This window comes from Coturnix japonica, chromosome 18, assembly GCF_054131305.1.
Source record: "Coturnix japonica strain WE chromosome 18, WE-NBRP24, whole genome shotgun sequence".
In the NCBI taxonomy this organism is placed as follows: domain Eukaryota; kingdom Metazoa; phylum Chordata; class Aves; order Galliformes; family Phasianidae; genus Coturnix; species Coturnix japonica.
Window position 1 is genome coordinate 2,395,616 of NC_140680.1, and position 24,314 is coordinate 2,419,929.

Genomic DNA, 24,314 nt, shown 5'->3' on the forward strand with positions numbered 1-24,314 from the left:
TTCCCAACAGAGGCAGTGCCCCAGGCTCTGGCCAATTACCAGCTCAGAGCTCTGTGCAGCCCCCGGTACCAAAGCTCCCACATGCAGGTTTCAAGGGAGCAAGGAGGCTGCATGTAAATGCATTTGTTTCTACTTTATTTTTAAAATATTATTTCAAAGGGAATCAGCATCAAGCAATCCACGTAGAAGTGATACAGCTATTATATACTGATATTCTGAGTGAATAGCCTGTTATTTGGGCACAACAAAATCCTCTGACAGCCCCCCATGTCCCTCCCTCACACAGCAGGAAGAGGCAGCACTGACATCACATCTCTGGCTGCAGAGATGTTCCACACCAGTTGATGAAGGAGCAGCCACAGCTGTGCCTGTCCCTTGCTGAACCATAGAATCATTCAGGTTGGAAAAGACCTCTCACATGCCCCCAGGCCTAGCCCCATCCCACCATGCCCCGTGACCACATCCCCACAGTTCCGGAACACCTCCCAGGATGGCAACATCCCCTGGGCAGACCTGTGCCAGTGCTGACCACTCTTTAGAGAATATGTCCAACCTGAACATCCCCTGGTGCAACTTAGGCCCATTATCACTCATACTACTGCTGTTACCTGAGAGAAGAAGCTGACCCCCACCATGCTACAGTAATTTAAATGTACAACAACAAAAAAGCATCAAAACAGGTACCTACTGCCCTGGCAGCCCATGCTGCTCTCATCCATCCAAGGGTCCCACTGGAAGCCCTTGTGGATAGCCAGGAGGGTCACCCATGGTCTCACTCCACAAATTGTTCAGCATCACCCATAGCTTCTTTATGTCAGTACTTCAGCATTCACTGAACTTGTTTTGCTGTAAGTAAAGAGCATCAGTCTTTGCTGGGGGATGAAACAGAAGCACAATAAGCACAGGCCAACCTGCAGCCCAGAGGGCAGCCCCAACTGCAGCACCCACAGCAGGGCAGCCCCTACTGCACAGCATCCCAAGGGGAAAACACAGGAACTCAAGAGATTTAAGCTCTTGACATCTGGATTTTGTCACTGTAACAGAATAAAACAAAGCTGAGATCCAACCTTCTTTGGTCAAGCATGGATCAGAAGATGAACTTGCACATTTCCATTTAGTGGGCCATTATTTTCAATACATACAATCCCCCAAGTGATTCTCAGGAGCAAAGACTGCAGCATGAAAACCAAGGCCAAGCAGATTGGGATGGGGAACATGTTGGTAATAGGGAGGATTTTGGAAGAGCTTCCTTGGCTAGAGCCGATAAGCAGAAGTTTTGCCTTGGAAATGCTCATAAATCCCAGATCCAGAAAAGCTTAAGAGAATCAATGAGGTCATTCACACAGCAAGAGCAGCCTGTGTGCGTTGGGACGCAGGTGTCAGAGCTGGGGAGATCGGATAGCACAGCTCTTCAGGGAAAAAATGCTCCTCTGTGAGCCAGTGTACATTCAGCCATGGCTGCTGCCCTCCTGTTATTGGATCCCAGCATCAAATGTGGTCTGAGGGAAAGTTTCAGCCCAACAATTAATGACTTCATATTTTGCAGAAAATTTCAGGAGGCGGCAGGAAAGACAACACGAGGAACTCCCCAGCTGTTCCAAGAGCAACTTTCAAAGAGCAAAATGACCTTTACTTCAGTAGAATGTGCTTATGTAGCAAGAACGGTACATTTTTTAAAGTGATCCCTTTTCAAACAATTAAAATTCACACCCACACCACATGCAAGTACGCAAGTCAAAAGTCTCTGTTTTACATCATACGCAGCACTTTTAAATGACATCTCCTTTTTCCAGGGTGGAAAATCACAGTCAGCATTTGTATATAAATATTATTACACAGCTTGAATGTACAAGCCAGGAAACAGAGTGCTGCATGACAACGTGCTAAAAATTCCTCACTGCATTTTTTTATGTTAAGAAACCAGCAGTGTTTGTACAGTAATTCCATTGTCACGCACAGCCTTCTGCTCACAGCCACACAACCAGCACCCAGTCCTGAAGGTGAATCCACTTTTATATAAGGGCACATAGGAAATCCTCTCCTCCTGCTGCGGCAGTGATGCACTGCTCCCCCAAAGCATACAGTAAACCCCTGACTATTCACTCTGACTGCCTCCAAACAGGACTGCTTGAAGTTTTGTTGACATGCATTCTCTTTGAAGTAACCCACCTTAATAACAAAAGTGGGTTTTATCAGGCTTTCAACAACCACAACGTTCTATCATAGCCTATGAGTGACTGATGGGGTTGATGGCCAGGACTTGGTTTTCGTTTGGGCTAAGATGAAGCACGGGATCAGTTGACCATACAATAACTTGTTCCAGTCCACTGGGTTTCCTTTTGGGAGATTTTACCTTCCTATTCAAAGAGACAGAAGTGTAACAGTCCTGGGCCTTTGCATCTCAAGCCAACAAAGGGCATAATCCAAAACTGAAGCTTCCAGCCATCAATTCTTTGAATCCTAATCCTCCCATACCAAGCGTTGAACTCTCTACTACTTTGCTGAACACTGAAAGGCTAAGGACACAGAACAGAAGGCTAAGGAGGGACAGAAGCAAAGGCTGCTGCAGCTGAGATGAATCCATCACATGCATTAGCCAGAGGGAGCTGAATGAGATGCAGCAGTGCAGAGCTGCAGCAGAGGACAGGTTTGACCACAAAGAGTGGTCAGCACAAGCACAGCTGCCCAGGGGGTGGGCAGTTGCCATCCTGGTGTTGCTTCAGACCATGGGGATGTGGCACTGGGGCACAGTGGGGTCAGTGGGCACAGTGGGGTGGGCTGGGGTTGGTCCTGGGGATCTTAGAGGTCTTTTCCAACCTGAATGATTCTGTGGTTCTATGAACAGAAACAAAATTATCGGGGCAGCCACCAGTAGGGAACCAAAGGCTGCCCCAGAAGCACAGCTGCTCATAATGGCTGCAAAAGACAGCAGCACGCAGGGATGTGTGGGGATGCAGCACTCAGCAAACCATGGCTTCGGCATCCGCCTGCTCACCTCATCACACCGACAGCCCCAAGCCTTCTGCTTTCTGCACATCCTCCTCCAAACCTTAATGTCAATATAACATTCAAAGAGTCAGCAGTTTTCTTTGGCAAGGAGGTACAAGGCTGACCACTTCCTACCTCCAAATGGCCCCAGCTTGTACCACAGCTCCACGCAGCGCGCTCCGTTCGCATTTCTCAGAGCACAAAGGAGCTCCTGAGCCCCATTCCTTCCCCATTCCACCACAGATCTACATGGTGCTGCTCAGCCTCCGCTCCTCAAGGTCAGGAAAACAGGGCATGCAAAAAGTGAGCTAATATTCATTTCCAATGCTTATCTGCCTTTGTTTGTGAGCAAGGAGGACTGATTGCTGCACACAGGAAATGCATCACCTGACACCCCAATGCCCAGACTGCCCATCCTGAGGCTCCAGCATCAGCAGCATTAACTGCTCTCAAGGAAAAGAACTCTGAGGAAAGCCAGGAATGGGGAGAAAAAGATCACAAAGGCATCCAAAAAATCTCATAAGCAGCAAAGCAGGAACAAAAAGCTTCTTGAAATCTGTTAAAGGCAAATCACTAAACACATTTCTTCCTATTGCTAAGGTTCCATGTTACTGCATCATCCACCAGGCAGAGGTGCAGCAGCTGGAGGTATCCACAGCATTAGGGCTGCTTGCTTAAAAGGGGAAAAAAATGAATGTAAAAGGTAACAGATTAAGACCATGGAGAAATGTCAGTTTTTTAGCATTAAGCAAATCCTTTGAAGCCATGCACTTTTCCAGTCTGTAAGTTTTTATGGCTATGAGCTGGGTATTTTCAAAGCTGGAAAAGGAAGAAATCAGTCTGGGAAATACTTAAGTGATAGAATATGGTAATTACATACAAGAATGCTACTCCATAGTGCCCAGCAGTACTCCACAGTGGGACAGGTGGGCTCTGTCACTCCCATTGCAGCACCCAGCACAGAATGGGTAGTGATGGAGCAGTGCAGGGGACACAGAGCTGCCCCATAGCACAGCTGCTTTAGGAGCTGCACACCTCAGCTGCTTCCTTCCACAGTGAGGGCAGCTTTGGAAAATCACACCTGGAGTTTAATCAAGGCTGTAAATCATTAACAGCTGCTATGAGCTATCTGCATGCATTGAGTCAGAAAGCAGAAAATGATGACATAGGGATATAAACAGGGGCCATATCAAACTGTGTCCATGTCAGAGGGAGGAAGAAGCTGTGGTTAAGATATGCAGTTAATTATCACTGACCCCATGAATACAGCTAAGAGCTTTTACCCTACAGTAAAAGTACAGTAAAAGCTTTTACTGTACAATGCATTTTAAACCTTAATCTTAGAAACAGCAGGAACTGATTAGCAGAAACACTGTTACTACCACAGCAGTTAAGTTGTAGCTAAAAGGCTATAATGTTTATGCCTCTGAATGATCAGCGTCCTGGTCTGTATCAGGTAGGATGCACTAACGTTATTCCTGTCAAAATAAAGGTGAACTTGCTGCCTGCTTTTGATCCATTCATTATATGTGCAAAAACTGGGCAATATTGAAGTGCTTGCTTTGCTGCTCATTAACTGCGTCATTTGTAAACGGAGCCTCGCAGGGAAAGTCATGCATGATTTGAGGAAGGAGGGACAGCTTTCTGCTCCATGTGAGTCCAAGCACAGCGTGGGGCACAAGCAGGAGGCAGCAAGCTGTCAGGGTACCTGCTAACAAGGGGCTCTCCTCAGGGACCAGTGCTGGAGAGCTGCAAACAATCCCAGCACTGGATTTTCCAGGATCACAGTGCCCTGATATAGCACAAAGGACACCACAAGGCTCTGTACCACTGCTCTATAGTCACAGCAGCTTTTAATGCCAGTATTTTTCCACAGCGCTGCTTTGTTTGTCAGGTAACACAATTTCCTCTGTATGAAAATTCATTTTCTTAGTCATGAGTAAACAGACAGGTTTTGGAAAAAAAGATGCCTGCAGGTAACAGGCTGCAGGTGTTCCCTTCCATGCACTTACACAGTCAGATAGCCCAGCTGTCCCAGGGACACTGCCCCACTCAGCTCAGCCCTCAGCACAGTGCCACAGCTCCTGGGAGCACAGGGACGATGGGAACAGCAGTACTTCCACTGCCCTGAACATAGGTTTGCATTTGTTCATTCTGTTGCTAAAAAAGCTCCAGTCACATGGGAATGCCTGGGAATGCAGCCCAGGAATTTTGTTTGTAAGCAGAACTGTATTTCTGGAGATTATTGACCTGAACTGTAAATAAATATTCTGAAAAATATTAGAAAGGTTCGCAATTCACTGTCCTGGAGATAATCTATTCAATCCCAAACAGTTGGCAGGGCTCCCCATGGGCCCTCATCCATCTCCCTGCAGGTAAATAGTCTCAGCCCCCTGAACTGCTATTGAGCAGATCCAGTAACGTGTCCAAAGCCTGTGATGGGAAAAATCCATACCTAAGATTTCCAGAGTCTCTGCCTGATAATGCACTTTGTTGCTCTGCCAGTTGGACAGTGGCAAAGATCACAGCAGCTTCAGCAGAGGATCCTGTTTGTTCATTGCTGCCAGCCCCCACCTTCCTCTCCACCTCTATCCGTGCAAACTACATCTATGCACAGTCACGAATCTAAAAACCTTTATTCCTGTAAGGCACCAACCTCTGCATTTGCATTTACCTCAATGGAATTTCTCAGTGAATTACAAATGCCTTTGCTGCTCCACTGAGGTCAGATCTTGAGACTGAGAGAAAGCATCACCCAGGCTGCCATCCTCCAAGAAAGGAAACGAATCAGCAAACATTTGCAAACTGGCAACCTTTTGAAAAGCAAATGCAAAGACAGCATGCTCAGCTGGAACAGAGGATGCCAAGCAAGTCAGGTACAAGTGCAAAAACTAAAGGACTGTAATACTTGATCCTGCAGAAAACATGCATACGTCAGGATTGCAATCCAATAATCCTGGTGCTGCAACTGGGAAGTGTACTGCAGCACTGGCAGCTCACTGCACATGTCTGCAGATGTAGGAGTCCTGTCGCTTGAATGCTGAGCAGTTACATGTTTTGAACCTTACAGGTCACACGACACTTCTGCTCATCTCCACGGAGACCCCATAGCTCTCATTTTATGTTCTATGAATTTTTATCCTATTTTGCTGAGCTCATGGTTTAGTTAATGGCGCAGCTTCTGTTACTACAATTGTTCATAAACACTAAATTATTCATGTGGAACCAGGTCAATAGATATTAAAAGCTGAAGCAAATTACTAAACAGAAGTCATGGTGAACTACTGCAGAAAGCAAAGGGCTGGTGCAGTGTTTCCATCCCAAAGACAGCCCTCATAGGCTGCCACAAGCCAGCTGCCAGCACTGGGAACCACCTGAAAGCACCAGCAAGAGCACATGCCTTGGAAAACATTTCCATTTAGTGACAGCCCAGAGTGCCTCAGGAGCCCCCCAGTGCCCCCAGACTGGCCTGTGGCTTTCTGTCCCTTTGTCTCAGATGGTGACTGGGTTTGCTTCTTTTTTGTTTGCTTGCAAACTTCTCCTGAGGAAGTGGCACAGAAGTGCACACAACAGACTGTGGCTGCAGCACTGGTTCAGGACTGAAGGGCATTCCCAGACCAGGCTGGGACATCCGCATTGGTTGTGAACTCATGCCACGCAGCAGCAGTTACTTTCATTCCTTGTGCTGGAGCTCAGAAATAAAACCCAGTGCCTCCACAGCCAGGTAAAGCCACAGAGCAAAACTGCCAGGGAAGGAAGGAAGCAGAGCACAGTCAGTGTTAATTATGCAAAATAAGATACGACTTCAAGGATGTGAGTAATGTCTGGGTACAGACAACAGGTGCCTGATAGGGCAGCAGGAAGCACGGAGCTTTCATCTGTGCTGCAGCAGCGGACAGCTGAGATAGCAGCTCGTGTCACTGAGATAATGACATTTAGTCACCTCCGGGGTGGACTGCAAAGTCTGTGGAGGAGTTTGGAGCAGAGGGGACACTGCTGCCTCATCAGCAAGCCAGGCTTTGGGCAGCAGCTGTACAAAGCGGTGTTTTAAAGCAAGATAGAGCCCAGCACCACTCCTTCCTATTGTATTATTGTGGGAATGGGTCTGGCACTGCCCCTCACCCACAGCAATACAACGTCTATTCTAACCATTCCTTCCTAGGTTGCACAGGGAAGCTCATAGAAGCAGTAACTCCCAGCGGAGCAGCTCCACAGCAGCAGTGCTCAGCCTTCACACCCCTCCATCTCAGCGCACAATTTTCTGTCACCTGCTTTGTGGCACTTGGCTTCAGCATCTCAGCACAGCCCCAGTTCAGGCTGTAGCAAGCAGGGTCACATGCTAATTGTCAACGCAGCAGTCACCATTTTGCCAACATAGTTACCATTTATCTCCAGGTATCACAGACCAGGCCTGTAACTGCTGTCAGCAATGCAATAGAGGTGTGCTCTCATAGTAACCATCACACAAATTATCTGACATAACAAATACTTGACACAACACATCAGCAAACACATCCCAGTATTTTCCTACTCTCCCTATGGTTAGGATCCTCACATGGTCAAACATATGGGCAACATATTGTGCTGCCCTGGATGGAATTTGCAGTAGTGCATTTCTGTGCTTGGGAAATACCATCTCAGTGGATTAAAAGACAAATGGCATCATCTAGGTTCTCCAGACCATTTCTAGGAGCTGGGTGATAAAAAACTGAAATTCCCTTTTCTCATTGTAGCAGGAAATTTTAATCAACAGTTTCCTAGAACAGTTTCCTAGAACAGTTTCTTAGAACGTACACAAAAGTGGTTAAGTAAATAATGAGAAGGGGAAAAAACTCCTCCCTGTGTTACCAACAGGTGGCAAAACCACCCATTAGGACACCCTCTGCTTTCAAGAGGAGGGGCCAGATTTAAAATCTTCTCTTTTGGAATGATTTGAATCCAATTCTGTAAGCAAATTAAATCTTAGAAGTATCAGCCTGGATAAGGAATTAACTCCTTCTGCACACAGGAGCACAGCTGGTGCACTACCAGCCTCTCCAAGGTTAGCATGAAGAGCACAAGCCTTAAAAACAGGGTGGCCAGAGGTGCTGTGTGCACACAGAGGCAGACTGCAGTGTGTAAAGGTATCACAAGGCTGCAGTTCTACTGCTGGGGCTTCTGTCAAGAGCATACAGGGCTCTGTCTATAATTACTGTGCAATTACAGCACTGCCTGCTTTGCTGCTATGTAGTGGTTTGCAGTTGGCATCTCTGCAGTTTGGGTCTCACAGGGAAATGATTACTGCAACTGAGATCTTCCCTCACGCTCACTATACTAATCCCTCTGCAACAGAGAAATCAGCATTTGTACAAAAAAGCTTCCAGGGATATTTGGCTCTCACGTTGCTACAGCATTACTGCACATCTGCAGAATTCAGTTCGATACTCACGCAGATACAAGTGCTGAAAGTGAGAAATCAGGGCAGATTGTTGCTGAGGCATTTGGGCCTTTCATCTTTGAGCTGGATTCATTCAGCAAGAGGTTATTTTTGAGGGAATTCTAACTCCCTCCAATTATATTTTGAGGGCTCCCCCCCCCCCCCCAAAAAAAAAAAAAAAAAAAAAAGTGTATTTCCTTGCTAATTTTCAAAACCAGACAGAATTCCTGTCCTTTAAAAGGCACATTGTAAGGCCAACCAATAACAAAATAACAGCACGAACAACCATATTCTCTCACTCTTAAGAGAAAGCATCAATCGTGTGTGTTTGAAGTCAGTAGTATTTTGAGGATGGCTCAGATAATTCTTTAGAGATTCTCTTTCTTCTGTCCTTTCCTTGTCAAACTGCATCTGCTCACGACCCACAGCTGCTGCTCCCACTCGGAATGATCTCTGCCCTCAGAGACAAACACGTACGCAATCAAACGATTGGTCTTTGAGCGCACACTTCCGTAGGGAGAAACCTTCCCAGGAGGCATATCTGCAGTGAGGGGCAGAGCTCACAACGGCAGCGGCTGAACGCGGACCTTCCCTCACTGCTGCGTGAGTTATTAAATGTATGCTGTAAAATGACAAAGCGGTTGGTTTGTATGTTGAATTTTACTCTTCTCACATAGTAAAAACACGTCGTTATTCCTCGTGCGTTTTCCCTGTAAAAGCAGTGTGCTCCTGAGGGAGCAAAACCCAGCTCGGGGCCGTTCTGCACCAGCTGAGTATTGAAGGGGGCCTCCATTTGCTAAATAGGATGTGAAGCACGTAAGAGCAGAGCGCGCAGTCAGGGCCAGTTTTGCAGGGGAGCCCCACACCTACCAGCAAGCAGCTATTGTTTGTTGAACACCATTTGAAAACCTGAACCGGGGGCTGCCTTATGCTGCACCCAGCGGGGCTGCCAGCAGCCTCGGCAAGGAAACAGCTGCAGAGCTGAGAGCAGCACCGTACCGCCTGCCTCTCTTCCATCGGGCGGCACCGCATCTCGGCGGCTCGGTGCGAACTGCACGGCTGTACCCTTCACCTTCTCAAAGGGGAAGATCTATGAAATTAATCCACACGCCACATACGTAACGCAAACGTAGCTTCAGCTGTTTCTTGCTTTTGCACATAGGTGTTGCCAGCACAACACGCAAGCTGCTATACGTGAGCAGAAGGAGGTGCGTGTGTAGTACCACCGCAATGGGCCCACAGCCCCGGCTGCTCCAGCCCCTCTCCATGCCCAGAGGTCCGGGGGTGCCGGGGACGCTACCGACCACCCCCCACTTCCCCTCCGTGAACCGCCATTACCTTCAGGCCGGGCGGAGGGCGCGGTACGTGCGCAGCTGTCACCGCCTGCCCTCCATTCACAAAATTAAATAAATAAAGCGGGGGAGGGGGACACGCAAACAGCGAGCGAGAGCCGGATCCGTCCTCCGCGGCTCGCAGCCAGGCTTCCTCCAGCCCCCCATTCATAAAAGAGAGTCGAGCATGCGCCGTGGCGCCTCGGTGCCCACCCATTCATAGAGTAGGGAGGCCGCGCCTGCGCAGTGAGGGCCGCTGCCCTCCCATTCATAAAATAGCCATTTTCCCAGGCAGCGGCTTTGCAGCATCGCGGCGGAGCGGGGGCAGCGGAGCCGCTGTCAGAGCCGCGCTCGCAGCTTCGCACCCTCTAAGCCCGGTCCCGGAGGGCTCCGCTCGCGTTGCAGAGATGCTCCTGGCCGGGATCCCTCGGGTAAGTGCAGGATCTGCGCTCGGGAGAAATGTTACGTGGATTAAACGGGGAAAAAAATCCAGCCTGCTCCCCGAGGGAAAATCTCGCACTCCTTCTAGATGGATTTGTCCGTCCCCTTAGAGATCGCTGATAACCAGCGTATTCTGCACCGTGACTTTTCTAACAGCAATTATCTATAATTACATACAGCAGAGAGCTGCCCGGTGCTCCCCAATCCGGAGGAGACTTTACAGTCTGAAGAAATCTCTCTTTTCCTGCAGAATTTACATTTCTGTGCCCGTATTTCTTATTTATGTCTCTCTTCTACGTTCTCCCAACATCTGCATTCAGGGGATGGCAGTGGCAGGCAGTGCTGGCCCTACTTGCGGCAGGGTGATTCGCAGGGCTTTCCTACCAAAGCAACACTTCTCTCCCTGGTGATGGGGTGTCCTCTTCTCCTTTCTCATCTGCAAAAGGGTCATAAATGTGTGGCCGCTTGGGCTGATAAATAAGAATTGGGTATTTCTTGCTTTGGAATATGAATGTTGGTTTTATATATATCTCCTTTTTTCCCAAGCCCTCTGCCTTGGTGGTGTCATGGAGTTCCGAGCTGTCTCCATGACAGGACACTCCAGAGATCAGGCTTTGGTGTGTCAGGTCTCTCCTGTCTGACCTTTGCTCTTCAGTATTTTATTTCATACCGCTGTCTTTCTGGTTTGTTGGTTTTTTTCCTGGCCTTAGTGCCTTATTCCATCATCATTTTGTTCCCTGTTTTGCTGTACATTTGGCTACTTCAGTGTTAAATCTGGATGGATTCTATATTTTAAAGGCTAAATAAGCAATAAAAATGTGTGTATAGAAACATTTCATAAAGGTAAATGGAACGTGTTAAAGATGGAGGGGAAATGTGTTTAGGCTGCTCTTCTCTACCAACTGCGTAGCAGAGATAAGCCAGGATTTTATTTTCTGGTACCAGTCCCGGCATCACAGGAGAAAGGCAAAGCCTGGAGACGACATGTTCTGAAAATTCATTATCAGAAGGGGAATGGAAAAAGCAGACGGGGCACATTAAAGGCACGGAGATCTTGGAGGAAAGCGGGACTGGAAATGCAGACCTTGGAAATGACAGTGCAAATGAATCTCAGCATTAATCAGCAGAAGGAAAAAGCGTCATGTTTTTTCCTCAAGTGACCAAGAGATGGGTCTCGTTTCTGGACTGATGTCTTTTATGGATTCAACTTCTGCTTTAAAGGGTGTAGGAAAGAAAGGCGGAGAAATGGAGACATCACTGGTTAATCCAGAGCACAAAAGGCACGTTCTAGATTCTTTAAAACTTCTCCAGCTGCTGCCTTTCTTCCAAACCACGCAAAGGATGCAGGGTATCAAAAAAGTCAGCTTAGGAATTGTGGTTTAATTAGGTAAAGGGAAATGCAGCTTTCCCAACATCGAGGCTTCCCCCCCTTTGCTCTTTATTTTGTGTTAAAGAATAAAGTTACAATTTGTGCGCTGAATCACAATGATCTTGATGACTGGCTTCCCCCTTCTCCATATAAAAATGACTGATAGCAGGAAGAGGAGTTGTTCTCAGTTATTGGAACCCCACTGGGGATGTCTCATTGATAAATGTGCTGTTTTCCACGGGCTACTGTGTTTCTGTTGCTAGAAAGGACTCTGTGTTGGTATTGTAAAATCAAATGGACTATTTCTGAGCACTGCAGTCCTTTTGAAATTCTGTGTGAGGTTTGTGCATGGGAGAAATTATTTGCTCTCCTCCTGGAACAGCAAAACAAAAGCTGTTTTAATGGAATCGTGACTAATTCCTGGGTCACGCTGGGAAATGCTGCATCTCCAAAAGCAGTGCCCTCCCCCCGCCCCGACCACCTCCCAAACCAAACTGCAGTCTCTCTTCAGTGAAATGAAATCCACCACCTTTGCAACACTACAGCAATAATTAATTCACAGCTCTGATGGTTTTCCAAATACTGGCCATAAAAGCCTAACGTTCATTAATCACATTGCTATGCGATTTTCCAGATTCAGCCCTATCCTTAAACTTGCCTTTTTATAGGCAAGCAGTCACACAAGTGTTGCTTGTTTATTCCTTTTCAATGCAATAGAACATAATTCCATCGGATAATAAAATCCTTATAATACGGCCATCATTTGGTACCATTAGCTTAATAGATCACATCTGAGCTCAGTTTTCTGGCCTTAAAATAAATGTTCTTATCCAATAAAAGGCCTTTACTGAGAAATTTGAGTCCCTGGAGATCTGAATGTTCACGGGCCAAAATGTGCTTCATTCACTCACACCACAGGAACAGACTGGAGCTGGACAGAGACAGCTTCTTGGAAGTCTCCGGCTCTCATTTCCCAGCTCCTGAATCTCCCAGCTCTGGCGTGAGTGCAGTGCAGTGCATTTCCTCCTTTGAAAAATGGCACATTTCCCCAAAAAGCTTTCTAATTTTTTTTTCCTCCTTACTAGTAGAGAAAATTCTAGCTGTCCTCAGGTGGGTAAGGCTGTGAAGTGGGGGGGGAAAAAGAATCAATACCAACATTGTGTTAATGTCAATGCCCACTTCGTGGGAAAGAGCTTGTTTGTTGTTGTTTTTTATCTGATTTTAAAGAATTCACTGCTCAACTCAAAATGTAGGCAGAATAAGTCAGTCCCAATGAACTCCAATATCACGTATTGCTCCAAATCGCATATTTACAGCATGCTTACTGAGGGGTCTCCTCTAGCTTCATGCTTAACCCTCCCCCAATAAAAGCTTCTATTGAACCTTTTCACTTGGGGTGGCAGCAGCACGTCCTTCATCACTGCAGAGGTCTGGGGAAGAGGTGTCCTTAATGCCACCCAAAGGCCAAGGCACAGCTGTCCCCTTGCAGCTCCCTGTGCTGGTGCTTGGGCCATGGGTCTCTCTGCCCTATGCTGCAGGAGGAGGCACACAGCGCGGGTGTTTCTCTGTCACCTTCCAGAACTGGGCTCTGCCTGCACCATGTTGTGCTGCACCCTGTGGGTCTCCCTCCTCTCTCTGCAAGTCCTGCTTTATGGCAAGGACAGCTTTTGGCCTGGGTCCCCTGGCTCTGCCTGCAGCACATCCCATGTGCTCTCTCTCTGCCCACACCCTCAGCCAGGAGCTGCCAATAGAAGAGCTGGCAGATGCAGAAGGCAGCACCTTTGTGCTTGCCCAAAAGCACTGTGGCTGTAGCTGTGATGAACCCTTTCTGGATAAGATTTTCTAGGCTATACAACCAAACCACCCTAGAAAGAGAATGCAGGCATGATCGTTCTAAAAGTAGCAATAAATTAGAGGAAGGACCATTCACACAGGTTGCCATTGATTCTGAATGGTGCCAACTTGCACAGGCCTTGGAATATATATGGCCTCCCTTGACAGCAAGCTGCTCAAGTATATTGTTTTCAATTATGACAGTTTCTTTGTATTCAGATGCATCTATGAAGATATTATTGTTGTGGGGTTTTTTTTTGATTCTCTTCCACTTTGAGACATTTCTGTCTCAAAATATCATCTATTCCATTAGAGTAAAGAAAACAAGCAGATTTCCACTATGCATTTACTGCCACTGTTGCTACAAATATTTTAATCTCCATTAGATGGCTGTCACTTCTCTCTGAGAGAATGGAACTCAGAATGTGTGTGGACAACAGTGGGACTAATGACGGTAGCCAGGAGGAGGTGCAGTCCAGCTGTTGGGCAATAAGATGCCAGGGCTTCTGTGCCATCACTGAGCCGCAGCAATGCTACAGGGCCCTGGAAGGCTCTCCCTGACAGCAGTCAGGATTTGCCCTTTAATTTCTCTGCACTAATTTCCCCATCCCTTCTTCACAAAAGCCTGTGATGCTTCACAGCTTGGAAAAATCTTGGAAAATAGTGATAAAGGTCTTACTGAAAACTCACGTTTGGTTTACTCTGCTGGAAATGCTGCTCCAGCTTACGATACGAAAGAAGAGGACTCTCCTGACCCTGTTAATTTTCTTCCCACCCCATGTCATTATGGCAAGGTGCCTTGGGCCCAGAAGCTCCAGCCCTACAGGACAGGTCTGGGCTCAGCAGAAGTGCACATGCTAAAGAACAGCCCTGTGCCAGCAGTCCCAGTGAAAATCTTGCTTAGGAAGAAGTCACGTAACCCCTGAACCATCTGCCCTTCATAAACTATAAGTGCTGGGACTTTTTGGTGGCTATGCTACTCCTGTGCTCATAACAGACCCCAAGCAGCCCATCTGGGCTCTTCTTTTCTATTGCATTTAAGACTGAGCCCAGATGTGAGCACATCAGCATTTGCATGCTGAAGATCTCTTGTTCTCCAGCAATGGCTGGGGCAGAGCAACATGTCCTGTGTGGCACCAGCCAGCTCACAGAGCACATTTTCCTCTTTCCCTGCAGATGTCAGTGGATGGAGCACTGAGGGGCTGCAGGTTTTCATCAGTGCTTCCCAGAGTCCGACCTGGCAGCATTGCTGCCACACAGGACCTGATTCTGGACACCAGAAGTCCTTTATTGTCATTATTTGTTTGTTACCACACATCTACAAAGTTGTTAAACCTACGAGGCCATATTAGAACCATGAACTAAGATATAATTGAGACAGTTATGAACAGCATGCACATCTGCACTCATTAAATATGTACTTGGGGGTCCTTTTTGTTTTTCAGTAACTGGAAGACAAGTTATCCCACATCACTTTGAAAATAAAAATGCCGGAACCTTATTGCTTTCAGTTGCAGAAATAGCTCTGAATACATTAATGGGAATGAGCTTTCCTGTGGGTTATTATGGCTCTCTCTCAGAATTGCCCACAAGGATGTTGCTTTCCATAACATTATGGAGGCAAGTCCAAAATCCTATTAGAACATAAGAACACTTTTGTTTCAACTTCATTTGACAAAAGAAAGAATCTTACGAAACTTCTGAATCTGAAAACAACCACCAAAAGACTTCAAAACACCCACTGCTTTCCTACAACACGAGGATTTGTAATTATCTTGTATAATGGGCAATTTTAAATGGGCAATACCCAAATGGAGAGACCAAACGAGAACTGCAGCACATGTACGGAGCTGCCTCTCTGAATCCAGCATAGATCCTTTGGAAGGGAATGTATTTTGACTTCAGAATGGTATGTGGTGAGCAGCTCCACGGCTCCTGGATGGCACAGGGGGAGAGATTTTCTCTGCATGGGACTGTGTTGACATTTCTGCTTTGAAAAGAGCTTCATTGTTTTACCTAGCTCTGAAGAATGAACAAATCCCAATGTAAGAACATACACATGAATTGCCCTTCCTGTTGCCTGCTTACAGAAAATTGCCTGTACAATTGCATCCAGTGAATCTGTGCCCACGTTAATGTTATAATATGTTTGCAATTACCGATGATCAAAGGTTAACCAATTTTGTTTACAAGTATTGTGTATGGCATTTTTCCTCAGAATTAAAATGCTATTTCCAGTCAGACTGAATTAGTGCAATGGAATACAAGGACACTGCAGCAAGTTTCAGAGCTTTTATGAAGTTACAGTGCTGAAGTATCTTGGATCTCCTATTCTGCTTGATTATTTCTTCTATTTTTCTTTTTTTGCTCTCCTAAATCTACACTTTTCTCTAAGTGCAACATCTCTTTACACTGAATAAATCCATTCAACCCAAGCAATTAATTCAGTATCTCTGAACGTTACCAAACTGATGCTGCCAGAAAGAGCCCTGTTCCCAGTGCCAGCAGCAAGAACTGCAAGGCCCAGCAGGCTGCTCTGAGCAGGTGGGCTCAGGTCTTTGGGCCAAGGTACCCATCAGCAATTTGTCAAGGGCTTAAGTTCAGCCTGGTCACCCCAAGCACCATTTGGGTGGGAGATGCAATGCAGCAGGAGCAGCAGGTTTTAATACCACTGTGTGCAGCTGTGCCATCCTCACTGGTGAATGTCCATACACAGAATGATCCTGGTGGGGAGCAAGGAAGGGCACAGCATCCCCCCTCATGGAACAGGAGTAAATAAACATCACATTCCTGCCTCCCCAGGAGCTACCTGGTGTCCCCATACATCCCTGCAGGCTGACTGCTTTTCACAAGCCTGTTTGTCCCAGCCATTCTGGCACAGCTGCAGGCTGGTCACAGCCACAATTTTCCCCCAAGGAACACAATAACCAAAAGAAGTCCAAGTGCTGATGCCTTTGGGGTGTCCCTGGGCAGGATGTGAGTGTACCCAGGCAGGTACACCTCAACCTGCAAGAATTCATGGGTACAGTATGACTCTCAGCTTGCTCCTGCTCCAACACAAGCTCATAATGAGAGCTCCCTGGTAATGAGAGCTCCCTGGGATCCCTCTTCTGCTTGAGGGAAGGGCCCATCTCCTGCAAGTCACTCCAGCAGCCCTGTACCCCTCACAGTGCCACACACTCCCCTGAGTTCAGCCTGCTAACAGCTGGCAATAGGACTGACTGATGCCTGGCACTACATCCAAAATCTCTTTTCCTAGGATGCAGGCATCAGACCGAAAGCAGCTCAAGGAAAGACGTAGCTTTAGGGACGTGCCTGTGGGAGCACGCAGAAACTGAAACGAGCGCACCATAGGCTGTCATCCTTGTTCCCATAGGCAGACCCCATAGGCAGGACCAACACCCAGCTCAGCTCCAGAGATGTGTGACCTGGATCTGTCACCAGCAATCTCAGTGCACTGCTGAGACCTCTGGCAACAAGGCCACAGCAGCAGCATAGTCACCGTCCTTGGAAAATCCCATAAATATCAGTGATGTGCATTGTTGACACATAATTCATGAAGTGAGAGGCTTTATCTGAAAGAATCCCAAGCCCAGATACATGTGGGCTCTGCCCCACAAGCATTTTGTTCTCTTAGAAGAACAATTTGAAGCAGAATTGTAATGAACAAAAAAAAAGAAAGATGACATTTTCAGCATGAACTATACTAAGGTGGGTACTTTGTGCAGGGTTCATCTCCTTCCTGTGATAATTAACTCTGAAATCCTGATTAGCATTATCTGTTGAAGTCTTTCTGCATGTAGCTGTGTCTGAGCACACAGCACTGCTTGTTTGGGGGGTTTGGAAATGACTTTCTTGCTGCCTATGGCCACCAATTAACGTGATGATGTAACTTCATGAGACAACATGGGACACTGCTGGCCACGCAGCTCCAAAGCTGATGGAAACCAACCTGTCTGGCTACCACAGTCAGTAGCACAGAGCACTGTTAGCACTGCAGGCCAGAGCCTCAGTCCGGTGGCAGTCAGCCTCAGGTTTGTCCACACGGCCAGAAGAGTGGGACAAACTGCACTGCTCTGCACAGCACACCTCAAAGTAAATGATCTACGGATCCAGTCTGAACCTACAGCACAAGGACCAAACTCCAGGGACCACAGCAAGCCGGGCTGAACCCAACCAGAGCACAGAGCCACACCTGAGGGGTTACCCGGAGTTATGGAGAGCTGGAAGGCAGCAGGAAGGACAGACAGACAGAGCAGCAGCCACACCTCCGCTCACCACTTCCTTCCATTACCTCCAGTCTCTCAGCAGCTCGGCTGCACGGATTGCCCAGCCAGCACAGCTGCCTCTCTTCAGAGGAAAGAAACAGCTGTGAAACCGCGGCCTTCCTGTGAGCACAGCGCCCAGGGATGGGACGCACCGTTTCGCTGAGCTCAGACTTGCTGCAAGTGTTTGTTATGTGACGTGGGGTTCTGATGCCCAGAAGAATGTTTCATTTTTCCCCCCCTCTGCGTTCCCCACAGTTGTCAGAATCGTCGCTGATCTTTACTTCTGAAATGCAGCAATTAGGAAATAGATGCTTCAAAAGCTCTCGTTGCCAAAGCGTCAGTGAATAATGAGATGAAAAAATCCAGATGAATGACTGAGGCCCAGCAGAGAGCGTTAAGCAGCAAAGAGGAGCAGCACTGGGGCTGTGTGGCAGTAACCACTGCTGGCAGAGGAGCACTCTGTCCCCTTGTGCTGTGCCATGCGCTGCCCACACATCGGAGCTCCTCTTGCAGGAGCCCATCTCCCATTGATCGCAGCTGCACTGATGTGCTTGCGGCCCCTCCAATATCAAAACAACTATTTGCAAAGATAACAGCGGGTTGTAGTAACATTTTTCCCTTTCTCATTCCAAAACTGTGTAGTTGCCCATGCTCCAATTGTTGCAGTTGTTTTACATTTGGAGGGGAGGATGTACTTTTACAGGAACACATTTACTCTCAGTCATGCACTTCTCATATACCAGCTGCTTGCTGTCCCGGCTCCCCCCTGACTTGTTTCAGCTCATACAGACCATCGTAGCGTGGAGGCATTTCAGTGCTGTTGGAAAAGGTTAATTTATTTGCCTGAACGCAAACAACTGGAAATGCCTTTGGCAGTTCCCCATTTCCTTCTTGATACCAAAGCCTTTCCCCTCCTGTAACTCGCTCTGAAGCTTTACTCACCGGTTCTTTAAACCAATCTCCAACACGATATTATTTATGAATAAAGGTCACCCAGCAAGGAAATGGCACATCTACCAGAAAACAATGTGCACTTTCTAAATTTGAACCAAGTAGTTTCCGCTCTTTGATTTAAGTTTAGTTACTTCCTGTGGTTTCTTGTCCTACGCTGCTGTTGAATCTTTGGATCTCCTCCAGGATAAATTGCACTCTTTCAATGAAATTAGAAACTGTAGCAACAGAGGGCTCAGCTAGCAGAGCTGGTAAGCAGCCCTCCAGGCAAATATTAATGTGCTCGGTGGTTTGAAGAAGAGCCCAAGACCTGAAGGAGGTGATGCAGGACAGCCCCACCTGGCTGCATGCTCCCCAGCCCCCCACTCAATCTAGAGCTGTTGCACAACCAGAGAGCTGCTGAGCAAGAGTTGCCTCCTCCCATAGGAGGGATGAAAGCAGCCTTAAACCAACAGCTCCTGGTTGGGGATAGATGCTTCCTGAGGTTGAGCCATCCTCCCACAGCTGATGAAGAGCCTGGGCTGCAGGGGCAAGCGTTACATCCTATGCTCCAGCAAGGTTTTGTGCCTATGAGCCGCTCTCTTGCATCATTTGTTAGCAGTCATTGTCAGCTGAGAGAAGTTCCCAGACACAGATAAGTCATTTCAAGCAGTATGCCAACAAAATACGTGTGAATATACACAGTAACCGAGGTCCCAGCAGAAAAAATGAGAAACAACCATTAGAGAGCATGCAGTGATCATGCCCTGCCAAGACCATTGTCACTTACAGTCAAGGGTATAGAGTGGGGAAGAATAGCCAAGAAAGCAATGCACTTCACACCTGGGTAGGCTCTATGAGTTCTCTATGACTTACAGGCTTTCTAAGAGCTTTTGCATGACAAGTCACTGCACTGAGCCTGTTCAGGCTGGGGTCGGAGGATAACTCAATAACAACATGCTCTTTCTCTCCCCCATCCCTTTTCTCTCTCTTCTCCTCCTCACAGGACACCTAAGAGCATATTCCTCACCAGTGCTCAGGCTGCTTTATCAATGGAGCCCCGGATTCCCCACAACATCACCGTCGTCCCCAACTCTGTGATGGTCCAGCCCCTGCTGGACAGCCGGATCCCCTACGGGAGGCTGCAGCACCCGCTCACCATCCTGCCCATTGACCAGATGAAGACGACCCACATAGAGAACGACTATACTGACAACCCCACCGCTCCCCTGCCGGCAGCCCCCAAGAGGCCCCGGGGTCCCCATGAAGCTGCCCCGAGCCACATGCAGCGCTGCGAGCAGGACGTCACCCACCCCTGGATCTCATTCAACGGGCGCCCCAGCTCCATCAGCAGCAGCAGCAGCACCTCATCTGACCAAAGGCTCTTGGACCACATGGTTCCAGCACCTGTGGCTGAGCAGTCCTCGCCCAGGGCAGTACGCATCCAGCCCAAAGCAATCCACTGCAAACCCCTGGACCTGAAGGAACCCGTGTCTCAGGAACTGGATAAGCACTTTCTGCTGTGCGAAGCCTGTGGGAAATGCAAGTGCAAGGAGTGCGCACTGCCTCGGACTCTGCCATCATGCTGGGTGTGCAACCAGGCATGCCTGTGCTCGGCACAGAGCCTGGTCAACTACTCCACCTGCATGTGTCTGGTCAAGGGAGTCTTCTACCACTGCACCAACGAGGATGACGAAGGCACATGTGCCGACCACCCCTGCTCCTGCTCCCAGTCCAACTGCTGCGCCCGCTGGGCCTTCATGAGTGCTGTGTCGCTGGTGCTGCCCTGCCTGCTCTGCTACCTGCCCGCCACCGGCTGTGTTAAGCTGTCCCAGCGCTGCTACGACCACCTGCGCCGGCCTGGCTGCAGGTGCAAGAACACAAACAGTGTCATGTGCAAGGCATTGCCTGAGAGCAAAGCCAGCAGGGCTGAGAAGCCCTTTTGATAGTTGGGGAAGGCGGATGCTCCCCAAGGGGCTGGAGTTGTGTTTTTTCATAACCTGTGTTCTGAGGATAACACAAGCCTTTCTCCTTCAGAGAAAGCAGAAGCAACTGTTTCTACAAACTGAAGCACTTCGGGTCATTCAGGGTTTTGGAACTGGTCAACATTTAACTTCATAGGGCCAAAGGAGGAATCTCAGTCACTCAGAGCAAAGCCTGCAAACCCACATACAACATGATGCACACGACAACACACAGCTGCTCCCCGTGCCCACAATGAGGACCCACAGCCGCTCACTTACCAGTGCACCAGCACACACAGTTCCCACCACTGATTGCAGAATGCTGCCTTAGGCTGACATCCACTCCGGGGTTCCTGTTTTCTTCCCTCCTAAGCCAAGTTCACTTCCAGCTGCAGGTGGAAGCAGTGCTCCCTCCCCTCCCTGCCCACCTACTCCCTTATCAAGGCCACATGTGTGCAGTAAGCTGTTCCCTCAAGCTTTCTGACTCCTTCAGAGGGTCTGAACCGGAAATAGACACAAAGCACAGTGCTGTGGGGGTCTCAGCATTTAGGCATAGTGCTCTGTTGTGTGCCTACCTGCTCATGTTGCTTTGGAGCCTTCAGCAGAATGGGGCACAGGTCCAAGCCATGTCCCAGCACTGCGCTGTTCTGCTCCAATTTGCAGGCCAGCTTTCATCCCACCTAAAGCTGATTTTACACCAACAGCACACAGGTGGCCCAAAAGGTTCAAATCCCTTTTCGCTGCCATGTGCTCACTCCCAGGCACTGGAGCAAAGACAAAGCTAATGCAGTCTCTGAAGTTCAGATGTTCCATATTTGTTTCTCTGAAACTCTCCACCCACAAAGACTGAAGCGCAGGATACATGTAGGTGCATTCCTATGAGGCCATCACCCAGTATCTCCTCTCCTGGGACAAACTCTTTGCTCTTTAGATACTCTTTTTTTTTTTTTTCATGCAGGAGGAGAACGGTGCTTGTGTGCATCACATCCCATTCCCTCAGTTCTATTGCTGCTGTTCAGCTTTAGCATCCTCTGTACAAAAGCAGAGAATGCTTGTAACATGTATTTTAGCACAAGCAAATGGTAGGGAAAGCCAGGGAGGGACAGGAGCACCTGTAAAGGATTTGCCTGTGGTGCTCAGAGAGAGAAGTGCTCACACTGGGACGCTGTGTTCCCCTGGAGTGGCAGTGACTCCATTGGTCTGACAGTTGTAAGGTGCCAATGCACCTTTGCCCCAGCACACAACACTGTCCTAAATGGGTAGGCACCAATTGCATGCTGCAAAGGGATCCAGTCTATCTTTTCTCTTTATTTTTTTAACTAAAAGATATTTCCTCAGTAAATGCACTGCAGTGACAGTGAAATGTCATTCCTAATTAGCAAAGGAATAGGCAGAGCTCGGGCAGCATTTCCAGGAGTGCCATTTGCTGGGCTGCAATGCAGTTGCTGCATTGGGGTTGGCAGGAGCGAGCTGATGGGAGGTCTGGTGTCTTTTGTTTTGGGAACCCATTTACCTTGGATGACTTGGGGTTTGGTTATGTTTAATTGTGGATATTTAATGAATGGTGAGTTTAAAAAACAAACAAAGTTTTAAATTTATAATGTTTGCTAGCTTGTATGTGATAAATTGGAGGAAAAGGAACACGTCTGTTACCAGATACCAATTCCTATGGTTTATCCTTGTATTCAACATATGGGGACACTAGAAAGAAGGAAGCAGGTGGGGCTGTACCTATTATCTTGCACAACTGAGAGGGGAAGATGTAAGAGGCAAACCAGCCCCTGACCAGCTGAGCTGTTGGTTGAATGTATAAAGTATTTAATAATAGAAATAATTTCCCCAAGATACAACCTGGCCAGAAAATGCAGCAGGAGGGGCAGCTGCAATGGGAGTAGCCATGGCAGTAGCTAAATGGCCTCAACTTATAGGTCTCCCCTTTTTGACCCTCTGTCCTTGGCTGTTCCTGAGGGATTCCGTACTGAAAATCTGCAATAGCAAATCTCATTGATAGCTGCAGGGTTCCTGCCAGGAAATGCAATGTCAGAGTGGTGACCACGGTGCCAACCCCATGCCATCCACGTGCCCGCCCCATTCCCCAGCGCAACGAGGCTTCTGCTCCTTCTACCTTCATTGTACATAGTTGTAAACTATTTCTCTGTTGGTTTCTTTTAATATATAAATCCCGCTGTGATGTAAACCCACCACTTGCTGGAAGACTGTAATGTGTTTGTGGATGTGTTAGAGCAGTGGTTGATGTAGCAGTGCTCCCCCACCCCAGGACCCTGCCAGCTCTGCAGCTCGGAGCAGCTCAGGCTCAGAGGCAACAAGGTCCTGCTTTCCCCTCCCTCCATATCCCAATGCCTCCGTTCTCCTTTTCCTCTGATGGTACTTGGGTCTTGTGCCACCCCCAGGTCTTGCAGGCACAGGCCACAGACCATTACCCCAAATTAATGCCTGTTGCCATGCAACCCATGGGGAGGGCTGCAGCAGCTGCCCCAGCAATTGGCACTCACAGCCCCCAGTGCCCTCCCCCCCCCCCCAACCTCTCTGCCCCCCACACTGAGTGAGGCCCCCCCACCCCGGTAGCATTCCTTCACATGTGCACCCCGAGGAGTCACCACAGAAGGTTTTTCTTTGTATAGAATATTTATTTCGAAGCTCTATTTTAATAGTATTTATTTTAGAAAGTCTACTATTGTAAGAGTTCTTCTGTTTGTGAAGAAAAAACAAGTACTGATGAATGTACTGATCTAGAAATTATATATATATATATATAAATATATATTGTTAAATATATAAGTGGCTGTTGTGGTTTATCTATTAAAAAACAAAAAAATCCTGAAGAATACTTGTAGCAATTATCCTAAATTAGGAGCGCAGTTGTTGGCTTTCTTTCCCTTACTGGAGCTGGCCCAGTGGTCAAAGCACTGGTCAGTGCATACGCCAGGCGAGAAATGTCATGGCACACAGGAGAGGGCAGCAGTGCAGCCTTCCTATCCCCATCAGCACAGAGATTGGGGAGAGAAATCCCAATTGTCTGCATGAAGCTTCTGCTCCCCATCATCTTCCAGAACACCCCAGGCCTGTCTGCAGGGATCCACAGGCAAATGCTCTCCCACCACCAACTCTGTGACACAGACATTTTCCTTATCTACCCAACAGGGAGCAACGTACCACCAGGAGCTGCAACAGAATGGGTTCCAGCTCTGGGCAGCACAACACCCAGTACCAGCTCAGCAAACCCAGCCCGTGCCCTGTTCCAAGCAGCACTCCAGGCTGCTAAGAATAAGGGCCCACTCAGTTTGTACCCATTCCTGTATTTGTTTTCATGAGCTCCACAGCTCAGCCGTGACTCACAGCCAGAAACGCTGCAGTCCATGTCATCCTCAGCAGCAACACAAGTGCTAAGCCCAGCCCAAAGTGCTGCTGAAAAACAACAGAGAGTCACTGCTGTGCTGCACGGGTCCTGACACTGATGCCAGAAAGTCTGCTATGGGGAAAAGATGCTGAATTTATGTTGTTTTTATTTAAAACAGACTTAGCCAGGATGTATAAATTTCAACTCGAGTTTGGCAGCACTGGCTGATGTCTTGCACATCAAGCTTTGCAAATATCAGCTCAGTGCTCACGTCTCTCTGCTGGAAGCAAATCAGCACAGCCTTGTTGATTGGATAGGAGATGTTAAAGAAATAATTTCTCACTCAAAATCATCCTCTTTTCCTCACATTAATTTTGCTGCTGTGTTTAATAACTGACCACTGAACTGACCATCAG

At 47.9% G+C, this 24,314-nt stretch overlaps 2 protein-coding genes across 10 annotated transcripts in view; one reads left to right on the forward strand and one right to left on the reverse strand.

Moving 5' to 3' along the window:
* Positions 1 to 9,967, reverse strand: part of LOC107320056 (uncharacterized) — a 28,253-nt gene extending 18,286 nt beyond the window's left edge. For 4 of the 8 annotated variants that reach the window (XM_085519130.1, XM_085519132.1, XM_085519131.1 and 1 more), the window contains exon 1: positions 9,743 to 9,967. In XM_085519130.1, coding sequence (XP_085375256.1) covers positions 9,743 to 9,952 — 210 coding nt within the window. In that variant the 5' untranslated portion in view covers positions 9,953 to 9,967. Of the gene's footprint in view, positions 1 to 688; positions 847 to 9,742 lie in introns of all 8 variants that reach the window. The other 4 variants (XR_014935590.1, XR_014935592.1, XR_014935589.1 and 1 more) reach the window with 2 other exon arrangements.
* Positions 9,968 to 9,980: 13 nt separating this feature from the next.
* On the forward strand, positions 9,981 to 23,339 carry SPRY4 (sprouty RTK signaling antagonist 4). 2 transcript variants are annotated; one of them, XR_014935587.1, is made up of 2 exons: positions 9,981 to 10,166; positions 11,122 to 11,656. XR_014935587.1 is itself a non-coding variant. In XM_015875529.3 (2 exons), the coding sequence occupies exon 2, from the start codon at positions 19,629 to 19,631 to the stop codon at positions 20,520 to 20,522; it is 894 nt and encodes a 297-aa protein (XP_015731015.1). In that variant the 5' UTR covers positions 10,016 to 10,166; positions 19,583 to 19,628; the 3' UTR covers positions 20,523 to 23,339. The 2 variants fall into 2 exon arrangements, 1 of the variants encoding a protein (XP_015731015.1); XM_015875529.3 differs by lacking the exon at positions 11,122 to 11,656 and adding an exon at positions 19,583 to 23,339 and having other exon boundaries at positions 10,016 to 10,166.
* The last annotated feature ends 975 nt before the right edge of the window (positions 23,340 to 24,314 follow it).